The sequence below is a fragment of the Cetorhinus maximus genome, chromosome 24, assembly GCF_964194155.1.
Source record: "Cetorhinus maximus chromosome 24, sCetMax3.hap1.1, whole genome shotgun sequence".
NCBI lineage: Eukaryota > Metazoa > Chordata > Chondrichthyes > Lamniformes > Cetorhinidae > Cetorhinus > Cetorhinus maximus.
The window spans coordinates 49,712,116-49,727,894 of NC_135902.1; the positions used below are offsets into that span (position 1 = coordinate 49,712,116).

At 41.1% G+C, this 15,779-nt stretch overlaps 1 protein-coding gene across 23 annotated transcripts in view; it reads right to left on the bottom strand.

Moving 5' to 3' along the window:
* bptf (bromodomain PHD finger transcription factor) overlaps nucleotides 1-15,779 on the bottom strand; it is a 139,482-nt gene that overhangs the window by 108,449 nt on the left and 15,254 nt on the right. For all 23 annotated transcript variants that reach the window (XM_078529001.1, XM_078528999.1, XM_078528990.1 and 20 more), the window contains exon 2: nucleotides 9,611-10,436. In XM_078529001.1, coding sequence (XP_078385127.1) covers nucleotides 9,611-10,436 — 826 coding nt within the window. The remainder of the gene's footprint in view (nucleotides 1-9,610; nucleotides 10,437-15,779) is intronic.

Below are 15,779 nucleotides of genomic sequence, written 5' to 3' on the forward strand. Positions count from 1 at the left end.
AAGTGTTATTTTGTGGACCATGTTGAGATTCACTACAAGTAATTAACAGGAAGCTGGATGAGGTGCTGAGGATTGAAGTTACAGTGTACAAAAGATAGGGGAGTTTTGGGTGATCTGTCTCATGGTGACATTTTGATTGCCTTCAGGAGCCTAAGAATTTTGCAGATACTCCCCCTAATGAATTGGCTCAGAGTTTTTACTGCTTTAGGTGCTTCTCCCTGGAGATTATGTCGCTGCTATGGCAGGGGGTTGAGTTAAGCAGCATGATTCTCAGTCATATCATGACAATATGGGACAGGCTTGACAGAGCAGTTGGTCTTTTCCTGTTTTCTCTTTTTACATATTTGTAAATGAAGCCAACCTGCTCTGAAATTGTTACAAGGGTGGAATTACAGGGTGACAAGTTTGCATGGGTAATTTCCATTACAAGTCTGGTCTTAAGCATTTACAGTGGGAAAGTTGACAACAGCAAGTTTGGTTTTGTAGACAGGAAATGTGCACAGAAGCCAGATTTTGGATACATTGGATATAAATGTGAGGAGATACTTAAGTCAAAAATAAACACTTACCTAGATCAAGATTTGTGACAACAGCTCCTCAAAAACAATTACTATCTGTCATTGTGGTTCTCAACCAAATTAGCGAATAGTGAGTGTTGACATACAGTTCAATTATTGAGAGAGCAGACATAGGGACAAAACAGAGGGGTGTGATCCAATCCTTACACAATAACTAGACAATTTCATGGGTCATCAGACAGAGATTGGGAGCAGGAACTCTGGACAATTTTTCCCCTTGAGTTTGGGAACAATGAAGCTAACTTAATGCTCCTTCTGATGCTGTAGCAAATCTAACAAACTCAGCACTGACCAAAGATTGAATCTGGATCACCCCAGGCCTGCAAGGCTCAATACCAAACATATAAAATAGCCCCATTTGTAGTATTAATTACCAACTTTTGCCCAAACACCACATAAGTAAAAACATTTACCAGAATTATTAAATTTGAACCAAAGATCACCACAGGTGTCAACGTAGGAGTCAACCTTTGAAGCCTCCAAAAATGTAGTTAACTTATATGCAGAGTATAAAATGTGAAATGCTGGTGTAGGTATGGGTGGGCATCATTTTGAAGTATGAAAAGAAAATAACACCAGTAATTCATATTAAATTAGTGGGGCATGGTTTTTAAAATAAATTAATTGTACAAAAATATCATTAACCACAATAAAAACATTTTAAAACCTGTCAAATTCATTGTCTTCAGCACCCGCTCAAGTTCATACAATTGAGTCAATAATTGAGTCATTTTGGCGATGGCATCATCGTAAGGATCCCACTCTGGATCAGGCACGATGCTTTCGGTTTCAGAATCATCCCTCCATAACAATCACCTTTCTCTCCATCCATTGAATTGGATATTCCACATTTATTGAACTATCTAACAACACTCTGTGCACTAATAGCATCCCACAATTTAATGACAAAGCCACATAAACCACCAAGCAGAGCAGTGCGCACCTTTCCATTCTGTGAAATTTTTTCCCTCTGCCAGCTATCCACCTATTCGACGTGAACATGATCTTTGAACGGCTTGTTGAGGCACACATCCAAAGATTGAACTACAGACATCAGACCCCCTGGTATAACTCCAGGCACCTCGATCTCCTGGGTTACATGGATCTGAACATGTCCCAAATTAATAAAATGCATTCTTTCCGAAGGTCACCAGGATGCCTATTCCACACACAACTGATCCATAACTTCACTTCATCCTCATCCATCCAACAGTTGTTATGGACATGCATAAAAACTCCTGCAATTAACTTGGCTTTTAGCATGGTTTTACGTTTGAAAATTACCATAGACTAACTTTGTGCCGTCAGCCATGCAGGCTTGAACCACCATGAACCTGGTCTTATGTCCTGTGGTTTTTACTTGAACTGTTTTTGAACCTTTCCAATCCACAATTTGGTTGCTAGACATATTCAAATTCATGGGTGCTTCATCCATGTTGCTGATGTGGCATAATAGGAACTAGTATTTTGCCGCTAACTAATGATGAATCATAGGAAACTGGTAATTTTGGCAGTGGTCTTTTGATAGTCTCTGAGCAATCTTGGTCTTCTGCTGCAACACTAGATATTTTTGTTCCATAATGCAGCCATATCAACGAGCTCTCACCATGACATCTTTGCTGGACTCGGTTTGATTTGGCCCACTTAAGTGTATATATACTTATTGCATTTCTGGTAACGATAAAACAATCGTAACAATTTTTGAGGACCCATTCTGAAACACGCTTCTCAAGATCAGGCCAGTGGTTGGTCCCTGATCTCATGCGCATTTGGTCTTGGGCATTTTCTCCAGGCTGTACGACGACTCCTTCCATTCTCACACCAGTTTATCACTAACACCGAATTCCCTCACTACAGCACAGTTATTTGACGAGTTTGCAAATATTATACCTTTTAGTTTAACGCCAGCTTCATACTTCATTCATTTTGTTGGAAGACTCATTTCTCTTCAGCATTCACCACACAGGGTCTTCTTTGTGTGAGCTTCTTAAATTCCCACGCACCTTCGCAACACAGCACCTATTGCCTGCTCGATCTCTTGTGCCCAGTTATAAGTAAAACGTGCATTTTGTGGGTCAAAAAATTGAAGCTGACTACGAATGAGTGTAGCATGTCGAGGCTAAAATAGCAGGGGGTTGATTTATACACTGAGTAAATACAAAATTATGATTTTTGGGGCCAGGAAAGGAGGTCATCTTATACCCTGGGTCAACTTATACAGCATGATCTACAATATCTGTTTTGCCTCTTAGGCACGATCCAACTTTGTTACCAAGTAAGCAAAAATTCCAAAGTTAAATAATTAGGCTAAAATTATATTTCCCATTTTCATTAAGAATGGTAACATGTTCAGCTATCTTTTCATCAGTGCACTACTCTCCTTCTGCTAGAAAAACAAGACAGCTTAGACTCGACACTCCTTCACTGCTGCCATAAATGCTACTTTACATTGTGTACCAAGTGGCAGGCTTTGAAAGACAGGTTGCCTCTTAAAATATTTTGACTGAAATTATGAACCCAATGTGTATAAAAGTCATAAAAAAATACATCCACCCATTCCACTGCTCAGCACATTAAAACAAGAACCGACCGAAATAGAAATGCGGTAATCTACATTGGATATGCATCATGATTGAAATCTGGTTAAAAAGGGCAGCACAATGATGTACAAGACTGGAGCAGCAACATATTGGCACTTGGACTGGTAAGGTATAAGCTGTGTAAAACATCTGCTACCCAAAAAGTTATTTATCTTCTGAAATAGATGATGAGCTGACACCAATAGTGAATTCGGCATATTCTCAGCCTACGGCAAATGGCATTAAATAAATCATAATTAGTTTCAAACCTCGGAATACCCTGCAATACGTCACTGGCCTGCAGTGGCAAAAGGAGTCAAATAAAATCCTTGTCTGAAAAATAAGATCCAATAGAGATTCAGTTTACAAAGTTTTGGGTCATAAAGCTGCAAGCATGTAACACAAACTCAGATTTCAGCACTCTTAACGGGAAAGTCTGAGGGGAGAAAACCCATCAGCTTCAGTGAAATGGGGTCAAGCACTTCTAAATCCACCTGCAGTTTCAAGCATGGCTCCACTTCTTACACATACAGTGTGTCATTTTTCAAAATGAATCCAGCAACAGGAGCAGAAAAGGCACTCAAAAAGTTTGGATAAAATTCAGAAGGGCTTTTCTGTGTGTTTTTCTCCCCGCCCCTAACATTATCTAAGTCATCGCTTTGGTATCATTCCAAAATCCATGACACTTTCCAGTACCTCGTTCAATTATTCAAGTGTGATCTGGACAGCAGGTGTGAGCATACCATCCAACTCTGGAAGACATCATAGAGGGAACCATGGTTGATTTCATCCTAAGGTCGAGATGCTGCAATCCATTGTCCTTTACTGCTGGCCCAACTGAAATAAGCTAATTTAAGGACAAACCAAATTTCTAAAATGGGACTCATTTTTAAGTTGTATGACTCAAAGACATTACTTGTGTCAACGTCTTGAAGAGAATTAATATTTATTTTAAAATTTGACGTTCACAAAACCAGGAACAGCATAAACTAACTCCCTCCACAATTTTAATGGGTACAGCATAGCATTATAGAATGAAGTTTAGATACAACACGACAGGAACTGGCATGGAGCTTAACAAATTGAGGAAGCTAATATCACTTCATTACCAGGTATTTTCTTATTACAGCGACCTATGGTAATACAACGCTGAGCGCTTGACTCATCAGTTTTCTCAAGTTAGTTCTAACAAAGTCATTGGTAAAACTCAAGTGCAGGCTGAAGGTGTAATAGAAAAAAAAAAGACTGGATATCTCCAGAATATTTCAGAAATAACCTGATACCAAGTGCAAATCTGCTCTCAAAGGCAACCAGATGGGGAAAGTGAAAATTTGGTGCTGTGAGATTGTAGACTCCCAAACCCAATTTCCTTGATAAAAACATGTGCTCAAACAGGATTACAATTTCAAAATTGAATATCTGCACTCAAGCCCCCTCACACCTCAACTTTGACTGAGAAAAGTAGTAAAAACTTCCCTCGAGTGCCAAGACATTCACAGGTTTCATTTACAGCTTTCAACATTTTCACTGAATTGTGAAGTGTACTGAGGGAGCTGCTTCAATGACAAGTTTCATGAAACTGACATGGCAGAATTAACCTCCCATCCAAATTGTTCTTGAACTGTCGTGAAAAATATTGACAATTGTGAATGACATTGAAGTTGGCTGCATTAATTCTGAAAATAAAAACAGGAGGCCTGGCTTTGGCAACAAACTCAGACTTAGGCCTGTTATCCTCACACTCAGTATTTGGTCAACAAAGTTAAAAAAAAATAATAAATTCAACTCTCAGAATATGCATTATGTGCAAATTAATGCAGTGTGCTACAAAGCAGGAACAGAGACAGGAAATGTCATAAACAAGAGAAAGCAAAGCTCAAGTAGGTCAACAGCATCTCAATACCAAAATGTTGTTAATTCACTGGTGTTGAAGACAGTACTTAAAACACATCCAAATTCAAGGATATGCATATCATTTTTAAATTGCAAGTGACGTTGTGGCAAACAGAAAAGCACAGCAGGTTCCCGTGAACACAATGTGAATAAAAGATGATGATTTAAAAGAATTCCAATGCTCTCCTGGTTGGCTTCTCATCTTCGCCCATCACAAACTTCAGCCCATCCAAAGTGCTGCTCCCGGTACCCTGATTCACTCCAAGTCCTGTTCATCAATCCCTCTCTGTGCTTGCTGACCAACACCAGCTTCCGGTCCAGCAACACCTCAAATGTTAAATTCTCATCTTGAAATTCAAATCTCTCCCTGGTCTAGCTCATCTCCATAACCCTCTGAGAACTTAGTGCCACTCCAACTCTGTCTTATTTTGTTATCCCAGCATTACTTTGCTCCCCCTCCCCCCACCATCAGCGCCCACCCGTAAGTGACCGAGGCTCCAAGCTCTGGAATTCTCTCCTTAAATTCTATGTTTCTTTAACCTCCTTAAAAGGTGTTCATTAAAACGTCTCTTCTGTCCTAAATTTCATGTGGCTCATGTCAAATTTTGTACAATATTCTTACGAAAAGCCTTGGAACATTTTACTACATTAAAGGTGTCCTATAAATGCAAGATGTTGTTGACTGCAAAACATTTTTGCACATAATATACTTTGCATCATTAAAACTAACACTAGGAATTTAAAGCACACAAAGATAAAGCATTGTATAAATTACAAGTGAAGTATCGAATGAACCAACCAGCCAGAACCATAGTACATCAATCCACCCAAGAATACTGATAGTTTTAAGCAGTACACAGGCTGACATCAGTGATTTCTGAATTTTTTTTTACACATATCATTTGAGGTTTAACTTTGGAGAGATCTGCAGGGATCAATTACTACCAACAGGAATTTTTTTTGATTAATATGGCAAAAGAAATCAAGTTTCTGAAAGTTTTAATGTAAAATCAACATACATGTCTTTAATGGTAATACAGGTAAGTGTTTTGATATTTGGGGATACTATTTTAAAAGGGATGCCTCACTGTGCCTTTGCCACTTATCTCACCAGTATCCAAATTGCTCAAAATTAATTCTAATGAATTAGAAAAGATGGGATGAACTGCTAAAACATACAATGTCTTCAATTCTGTTGACATGAGCAACTCAACTAAAGTTAAAAACACTTTTGCATCACAAATACAAAGCCACCATATGGTCTAGACTGGCTTGATTCAGCTGATCTCAACTAGCCATGTGGCACAATTGATTGCAGTCAGGCAGAGCCATTGAATATATTCAGGTTCTTGACACAGGTTCTTGAACTACAGTGAACTATAGGAAAAGGCAGCAAAGTAGGTTTGAGGCCAAGATCAGATCAGCCATGATCTTACTGAATGGATTAGGCTCGAGGAGTCGTATGGCTTACTTCTGTTCCTATTTTGTATGTCCTAATGTTCAGCATCCCTAGCCTAAGATTACCCCTTCTAATCAAAATCTTGTCAGTCTTGCTAGAAAACACGTGCGAGCAGCATCCCAAGAAAAGTAATAAGATAAGCACCCAATTGCCAGCCCAGATTTTGCAGTGGTAATGATAAGACTCAAGCTTGGTTGTAAGAACTCTGTTTAAATTAATTACTGATACTCAGTTTCTAAGCTCACACACAAAGGCATGCAGGCCAGGTTCTAGAAGTTGTTATGCTCATGAGAATAGGAGGTGTCAGTGTCTTCTAGGAAGAAAGTGAAAGAGAAAATCAAGGAGAAAACAAAAAAAAGTATCAACAACAACTTATACTTATATAGTACCTTTAACATTAAAAAAACCCAAGGCAATTCACAGGAGCATTACAAAACATGTGCTACTGAGGCCACATATGGAGATACGAATTCAGGTGGCCAAAAGCTTGCCATAGAGGAAGGTTTAGAGGTTTCTTAAAGAGGATCAGCAAGGTAGAGAAATGGAGAAGTATTGGAAGGGAATTCCAGAAATCACAAAAATAAATAAATCAAGTCGCTAACTGGATTATCTCAGTACTCAATCAACAAAGTGAGAAATTCTGAAAGCACAAGAGAATGAAGGTGAGAATATTTTTCATAGTTTAAGAGTCACAGCAATAAAAGTATACTTTGTTATATCTAATTCAAGCTTAACAGTAGTATTCCATGAAAAGCAATGACGTAAACATCAGTTTTTGGCCCAGATTTTGAAGTGGTAATGATGGCAAAGCTGTCAGCATTCACCGACATTACACTACTGAAACTGGTAGCAGCAACAGGAGTCTGCACATGTGCAGGATGGCGGCTCGGAGTGGCTGGTTGATGAGCTGTCGCTCGGTGAGGGGCGCATTGTTGCAGTATGGCCGAGTCCGCAGAGTTGCTGCCAACGGTTACGCCAAGAAAGCCACTGTCAAAGGGAAAGGTAAGATGGGAGTCAAAGAGGCCCTGCAAGGCCCAGAAGTTTGTAAGGATCCTGTCATTCTGATCACACATGCTGTGGGAGTCAATATCTACAAGCAAGGCAAAGACCCAGAACTGCAGCCAGATACTGAATACCCTGAGTGGTTGTTTACGCTGAACCTTGGACCCCCAAAGAGTCTGGATGAACTGGACCCAGAATCTTGGGAATACTGGAAAAGGATAAGAAAACAGCATATGTGGCAACACAACAAAGTTCACAAAGGAAAGAAATTCTAAGAAAAACATAAAGACAATGCAGCCCAAAGACCCATTTCCCTCAAATGAGGACTGCAGTCTGAGGAGAGAATTTGAATCGCAGCCATCCAGTGCTACTTACACTTCAAACCAACAGACAGTGCACAGGGCAGTGCTGTGAAGGGATTGAGTCTGGGTTCCTTGGCTGTATGTGACGTGACTCAGACAATGCTACCCAGGAAGAACATGTTTAATGTTTTGATTTACTGATGAATGATACAGAATAAAAGTAGCAATTTTCTTAAAAAAAACAAAACACAAATCCTGGAGCTGCTGTCAATGAATCTACACTCCTCCAGCAAGAGTGCTGTTGAGGTTTCCCCAGACTCCAATGAATGGAAAATCTCTGAAGTGATGAGAACTTCCACTCTTATGCTGGTGGTCTCACTGTAAAAACCTTGAAAAAGTTACATCTTATACAATGAGGTTCAACTGGGCTTTTAAACACTGAACAAACTTCATGATTACAATTAAACATGCTCATTGGTCCTAAAAAGCTAATTTTATATTTGTGGAATGTCAAACTTCTCCAATCAGAAAATTCAAATCTATAACTTTTTAAACATGCATCTTTATTTTAGCTTCTATCTTAATCCAGTTATAACTTTTTATTTTGCTACCTGAAGTAAAGGGATTCAGTGCTTTTAATTTCCTGGTTTGTGATCTGAGAGAATACTTCAATGTGATTGGCTGCTTACCCTGCTTGCCGGCATCACTGCTGCTGTGTGCCAAGAGAGCCTCTTGACATAACACCAAAGTTAAAAAGCCATCAGGGAAAGGGAAGCCCGCACCACAAAGATTGCTAAACTTTTGTTGGTAGATTTCTTTGAGGTCAGCGGTGAGCACCATTGCTTCACCGCTGACCCCAAAATACGGGCCAATATTTTTCGTGGTAGTGGTCGAAGAAACGTTGGCAAAGACAACATGGCAACATTCTTCGAAAACTCCAGCCCCAAATGCTTTACCAGCACTTGATCTATCTTAGTTTAACGTTGTAACGAGACTCTGCATCAGAATTGAAAGTTCAAGATGTAGCTTTGAAGGATATTAGAATTTGCTTGCCTTCAAAGGAAATTTTTTGGAGTCAACAAGGCTACCAGGTTGGGCATAACATTATTTGAGAACACCTCTTGGCTTCAACAACAAACTAAATGAAACCTTTAAGATTATACGAACTATACTTAAAGCTTTCAGAGGTTCAATTTAACTTCTGAGTCAAAGTGGCCAATTTTATTTGGGAATGTACGCTAAAAGAAATCTATTTTTGTACAGGTCATCCTGACACAATGTGTCTCCTAAGTTACAACTGTGCTGGAGATTTCTGAAGTTGAACCCAATGGATTTCTGCTTCTCAGAAAGAACTCACAAGAATCAATGTAACATTGTGTGAAAAGACTCTAGGAAGGATCTCCTTGCAGTCATTCTATCACATCATGCTGCTTTAATTGCTTCTCCTGCCTGGGGTAGGTACCCAGTTCCCCCTTCCCCCTGTCGTTCATTTAATGAAAAAAAATCACAGCATCTGAAAATGAACAATTAATTCTCACAACCAATGCAACAAAAATGGCAACAAAACATGTTGCAACATGTAAACACATTTCTGTTGCAATGTAATTCAAATCAACAACCTGAAAGGGTAGTAGGCAAAAGTCAAAATCAACATTTAAATAAAATTTAAATTGTGATTTGTCACACACTGATGTCAATATTACTTAGAGGTCTACTTACACTGACCAAGACCAATATTTTTCATCTGCATTAGCTTGTTCTCTAATAGCATAATAGATTGTGGCAAATTATACTTACATTATAATCCTTCTTGTCAGGAACCAATATTTTCGTCTGTGTCTGTCATATCCTATAGGCTCGTGGCGAACATATGGTTTATTTTTCTGGATTTCAGGCACGCAATCACAAACACCAAGCACTTTGTGTGCCACACAGATCTCACACTGCCACTCATCCTCTGGCACTTCTTCAAGTGGAGGTTTCACACATTCCAAATGGTACACAGCTGAGCAGGTTTCACAGCAAAGCAGATCACCTAGCTTGTGACAAACCCGACAGTGGTCATCATACTGGATCACACCCTCAGACATTAACTCCTCGCGAGCAATGTTCGTCGTCAGGAACTGATCCACTAAAAATTGAAGAACTTTGATTTTATTTTCTAATGGACCATATGGGTATTCATCCTTTTCCTGATAGGGTAGTACATGATGGTATTCCCGGTCGCTTTCGCAATAGGCCCGAACCAGTTCTGGCCACGTCATTCCATCTATAAGGTACAATGTGGAATTGATGCTATCTTTTAAGTCAGCAGGACCAAAAGTGGTGTTCGAGGAATCCTCTTCTCGCAAAATTGCTTTCAGCAAAGCAATGTGCATTTCTGCAATTAACGTGCACTGCTCCTGACCAACTAATGCAGCACAAAAGTCTTCAAAGCGGAAAGGTGAAAGGCGCAACACTGCTCCAAAATTATTCAACACCTCATAAATAGCTATAATGCTCAACAGCTCTTCACTGGGCACCAATAAGTCTTCTGAACATTTTGGAATATCAAGTGGAACAACATCCGTTTCTTCAAACAGCGGCGACCTTGTACGATGCACCCTCATCTGTCGTCTTCTTCCTACAAATACAGTAACAGAAAAAAATTAAAATTCATGTAACTGTTTAGGAAAGCAACAAAATTAGTGAAAGATTACTTATAAATGCACAAGTCTTTAATTTAGATTCTCCCATTTTTTTCCCAATATTCTGGGTGATAATATATGGATGTGTTTATGAATTTATCATGCTGAGGGTATAACACATGGATATGTGAACATACCCATGTCATAACAAAATGTAACTTCATTTTCTTGCAAGAAGATCAATGGAATCACCTGCCTATTACACAGTCAAATCATAAAAGCGAAAGCAGAGTTGCTAAAAACATACATTTTATATAACAGCAATTTGTTACTCCAAGGCAAATATTATGTTTCACGAACCACCCCCACCCCACCCCATGATGAGTTTCACTCTAACCATTTTATCTCCTTTTCAAATTAAAACAGGTGCTTGCGTTGCATTTTTAAAAATTCATTCATCGGTTGTGGGCTTCGCTGGCTGAGCCAGCATTTATTGCCTATCCCTAGTTGCCCTTGAGGTGGTGGTGGTGAGCTGCCTTCTTGAACCACTGCAGTCCAGGTGGTGTGGGTGCACCCACAGTGCTATTAGGAAGGGAGTTCCAGGATTTTGGCCCAGTGACAGTGAAGGAACGGCAAAATATTTCCAAGTTAGGGTGGTGAGTGACTTGGAGTAGAAGGTCTAGGTGTTTATGAGTTCCCATCTATCTACTGCCCTTGTCCTTCTAGATGGTGGTGGTTGTGGGTTTGGAAGGTGCTGTCGAAGGAGCCATGGTGAATTCCTGCAGTGCATCTTATAGATGATACACACTGCTGCTACTGTGTGTCTGTGGTGGAGGGAGTGAATGTTTGTGGAAGTGGTGCCAATCAAGCGGGCTGCTTTGTCCTGGATGGCGTCAAGTTTCTTAAGTGTTGTGGGAGCTGCATTCATCCAGGCAAGTGGAGAGTATTCCATCACACTCCTGACTTGTGCCTTGTAGAAGGTGGACAGGCTTTGGGGAGTCAGGAGGCGGGCTACTCATCGTACTATTCCTAGCCTGTGGCCTGCTCTTGTAGCCACAGTATTTATACGGCTAGTGCAGTTCAGTTTCTCGTCAATGGTAACCCCCAGGATGTTGATAGTGGGGGATTCAGTGATGGTAATGCCATTGAACATCAAGGGGCGATGGCTGGATTCTCTCTTGTTGGAGATGATCATTGCCTGGCACTTGTGTGGTGCAAATGTTACTTGCCACTTATCAGCCCAAGCCTGGATGTTGTCCAGGTCTTGCTGCATTTGGACATGGGCTGTTTCAGTATCTGAGGAGTCGCGAAAGGTGCTGAACATTGTACAATCATCAGCGAACATCCCCACTTCTGACCTTATGTTGGAAGGAAGGTCATTGATGAAGCAACTGAAGATGGTTGGGCTGAGAACACTACCCTGAGGAACTCCTGCAGTGATGTCCTAGAGCTGAGATGGCTGACCTGCAACAACCACAACCATCTTCCTTTGTGCTAGTTATGACTCCAACCAGCAGAGAGTTTCCCCCCCGATTCTAGTTTTGCTAGGGTTCCTTGATGCCACACTCTGTCAAATACTGCCTTGATGTCAAGGGCAGTCACTCTTACCTCACCTCGGGTGTTCAGCTCTTTAGTCCATGTTTGAAACAGGGCTGTAACGAGGTCAGGAGCTGAGTGGCTCTGGCAGAACCCAAACTGGACGTCAGTGAGCAGGTTATTGCTAAGCAAGTGGCACTTGATAGCACTGTTGATGACCCCTTCCATTACTTTACTGACAGAGAGTAGACTGATGGGGCGGTAATTGGTCTGGCTGGATTTGTCCTGTTTTTTTGTGTACAGGACATACCTGAGCAATTTTCTGCATAGCCGGGTAGATGCCAGTGTTATTGCTGTACTGGAACAGCTCAACTAGGGGCGGGGCAAGTTCTGGAGCATACGTCTTCAGTTCTATTGCCGGAATAGTGTCAGGGTCCATAATCTTTGCAGTATCCAGTGATTTCAGCCATTTCTTGATATTACATGGAGTAAATTGAATTGGCTGAAGACTGGCAACTGTGATGCCAGGGACCTCTGGAGGAGGCAAAGATGGGTCATCCACTTGTGGCACTTCTGGCTGAAGATTGTAGCAAATGCTTCAGCCTCACCTTTTGCACTGATGTGCTGGGCTCCTCCATCATTGAGGATGGGAATGATTGTGGAGCCTCCTCCTCCAGTGAGTTGTTTAATTGTCCATCAACATTCATGACTGACGTGGCAGGACTGCAGAGCTTAGTACTGATCCGTTGGTTGTGGGATCACTTAGCCCTGTCTATCACTTGCTGTTTGGCACACAAGTGTTACACTTTCACCCGGTTGACACCTCATTTTTAGGTATGCCTGGTTCTGTTCCTGGCATGCCCTCCTGTACTCTTCATTGAACCAGGGTTGATCCCCTGGCTTGATGGTAATGGTAGAAAGGGGATATGCCAGGCCTTGAGGTTACAGATTGTGTTCGAGTATAATTCTGCTGCTGCTGATGGCCCACAGGGCCTCATGGATGCCCAGTCTGGAGTTGCTAGATTTGTTCGAAATCTATCCCATTTAGGTGGTAGTGCCACAACATGTTAGAGGGTATCCTCAATGTGAAGGCGGGACTTCGTCTTCGCAATGACTGTATGGAGTGGTCACTCCTACCGATACTGTCATGGACAGATGGATCTGCAGCAGGGAGGTTGGTGAGGATGAGGTCAAGTATGTTTTTCCCTCTTGTTGGTTCCCTCACCACCTGCCACAGACTCAGTCTAGCAGCTATTTCCTTTAGGGCTCAGCCAGCTGTGTCAGTAGTGGTGCTACCGAGTCAATCTTGGTGGTGGGCATTAAAGTCCCCCACCTAGAGAACATTCTGCGCTCTTGCCACCCTCAGTGCTTCCAAGTGATGTTCAACATGGAGGAGCACTGATTCATCAGCTAAGAGAGGGCGGTATGTGGTAATCAGTAGGAGGTTTCCTTGCCGATGTTTGACCTGATGCCATGAGATTTCATGGGGTCTGGAGTCGATGTTGAGCACTCCCAGGGAAACTCCCTCCCGACTGTATACCACTGTGCCGCCACCTCTGCTGGGTCTGTCCTGCCGGTGGGGCAGGACATACTCAGGGATGGTGATGATGGTGTCTGGGACATTATCTGTAAGGTATGATTCTGTGAGGATGACTGTGTCAGGCTGTTGCTTGAATAGTCTGTGAGACAGCTCTCCCAATTTTGGCACTAGCCCCCAGATATTAGAAAGGAGGACTTTGCAGGGTCAACAGGGCTGAGGCTGCCGTTGTCATTTCCAGTGTCTAGGTCGATGCCGGGTGGTCTGTCCGGTTTGTTACAACTGAGTGGCTTGCTAAGCCATTTCAGAGGGCATTTAAGAGTCAACCACATTGCTATGGGCCTGGAATCATGTGTTGGCCAGACCAAGTAAGGACGTCAGATTTCCCTCCCTAAAGGAAATTCGTGAACCAGATGGGTTTTTACAATAATCAACAATGGTTTCATGGTCACCATTAGACATTTAATTCCACATTTTTGTTGAAGTCAAGTTCCGCCATCTGCTGTGGTGAGATTCAAACCCAGAGCATTACTCTGGGTCTCTGGATCACTAGTCCAGTGACAATACCACTACGCCATCACCTCCCCCATAAAGCACATTTAATGTAGAAATACATAACAAGGTATTTTATAGAAGTCTAATCAAATGAAAATTGACACAGCAGCTTGTAGGAGAGGCAACAAAAAAAACTTTGTTAGTTGGTTTTAAGGGGGTCTTATAGGAAGAGAAAGAAGCCAAGAAGCAGAGAGGTTTAGAGAGGGAAATCCAGGGTCTGGATGCAGATGGGTGAAGGCACAGCACACATGAAGGGACAAGGGATGAACAGAGCTGGAGGAATGTACAGTTCCCTCGGAGGGTTATAGGGCTGGGTATGGTTGGAAAGACAGGAAGAGATGTGAGCATTAAAGGGTTTGAACATGAGGATGAGAATTCTAAAATTAAGGTGTTGGGGAATTGGGAACCAATGTAAATCAGTGAACACAGGGGCAGTCCGTGAACTGGTCTTGGTGCAAGATAGGATTTGAACAGCAATTTGAATGGAATAAATAATAGCCAGGCCAATTTTAGAGCATCACAATATTAATATTTGAGTATTTACAGCATAGAGAGTTAGAAGGCCTATTTTCAATGTTCAAGTATTATTTGATTCCACAGATCGGGGGAGAGGTGGACGAACTCCAGGCAAAGCAATGCATCATGGCTGCAGTAACAGTAGTGATGCATACTTTGGCCAAAGCAGTCTCATCCTTACAAAAAGGGTAAAAAGTGGATTTGGTGATTTTAGCAAATACAGACATAATCACAAGATGCACAAGAAATTATGACTGAAAATAAAACAACACAAATACACATAAGAACGTCACTATTAACAAAACAATTTAAGAATCTGGCTCCACTAATGCATGCACAAGACTTACCAGATTAACATAGCCGCAACAGATCCTACAAATTATTCCAAAATGATTCTTTTAAAATATGTTCTTGGATACTTTTTTATATTAATATGTAAGGCTTTTAGTCACAAAAGGCTAAATTCATGGTCACAAGTATCCCAAAGAGCTATCCCTCCTACTTACTGTGTCTTTCTACAGCGAAGAAATACAGATACAAGGAGGGAAGTGTGAAACCTTAGTTGGGGAGTGGGTGGAGGGAAATATTTCATTCAGAGGTCAAGAGTTTAAATTTTTACCATGGCAATCTGTGAGGATGAAATAAATAAACCTGGTGCAGTAATTTTAAAAATTCATTAAGAAAGCTGCCAGATTTATGCTAAAACCCAACTCTGGCCAATACATAACTCCAGCCCATACTGTGTGATTAACTTTTAATGCTAGCTGTAAAAAAAAAACACAATCACTACCATGAAAGCAACAAGGGATGAGCAATAAATGTGGCCTCTCCAGTGTCATGGATGTCCTAAAAACAAATAATAAACCATGAGATACACTGCGTATGAAGCTACTGTGTGCTAATGTTGTAGCCAGACTAACAAATCATGCTGTACAAAATGCAAAAAAGGTACAAGCTTGTATTCTATGAAGTTTAGCACACAAGCAAAATAACTTTCTGAATCTTCTCATTTTCAGCATTTTATTTCCAAAAACTTGGCAGATGCAATATAATGTGGGAAAATGTGAGGTTATGCACTTTGGCAGGAAGAATAGATGAGCTGAATATTATTTAAATGGAGAAAGACTGAAGAAAGTTGCAGCACAGAGGGGTTTGGGGGTCATGAATGCATGAATCACAAAAAGCTAACATACAT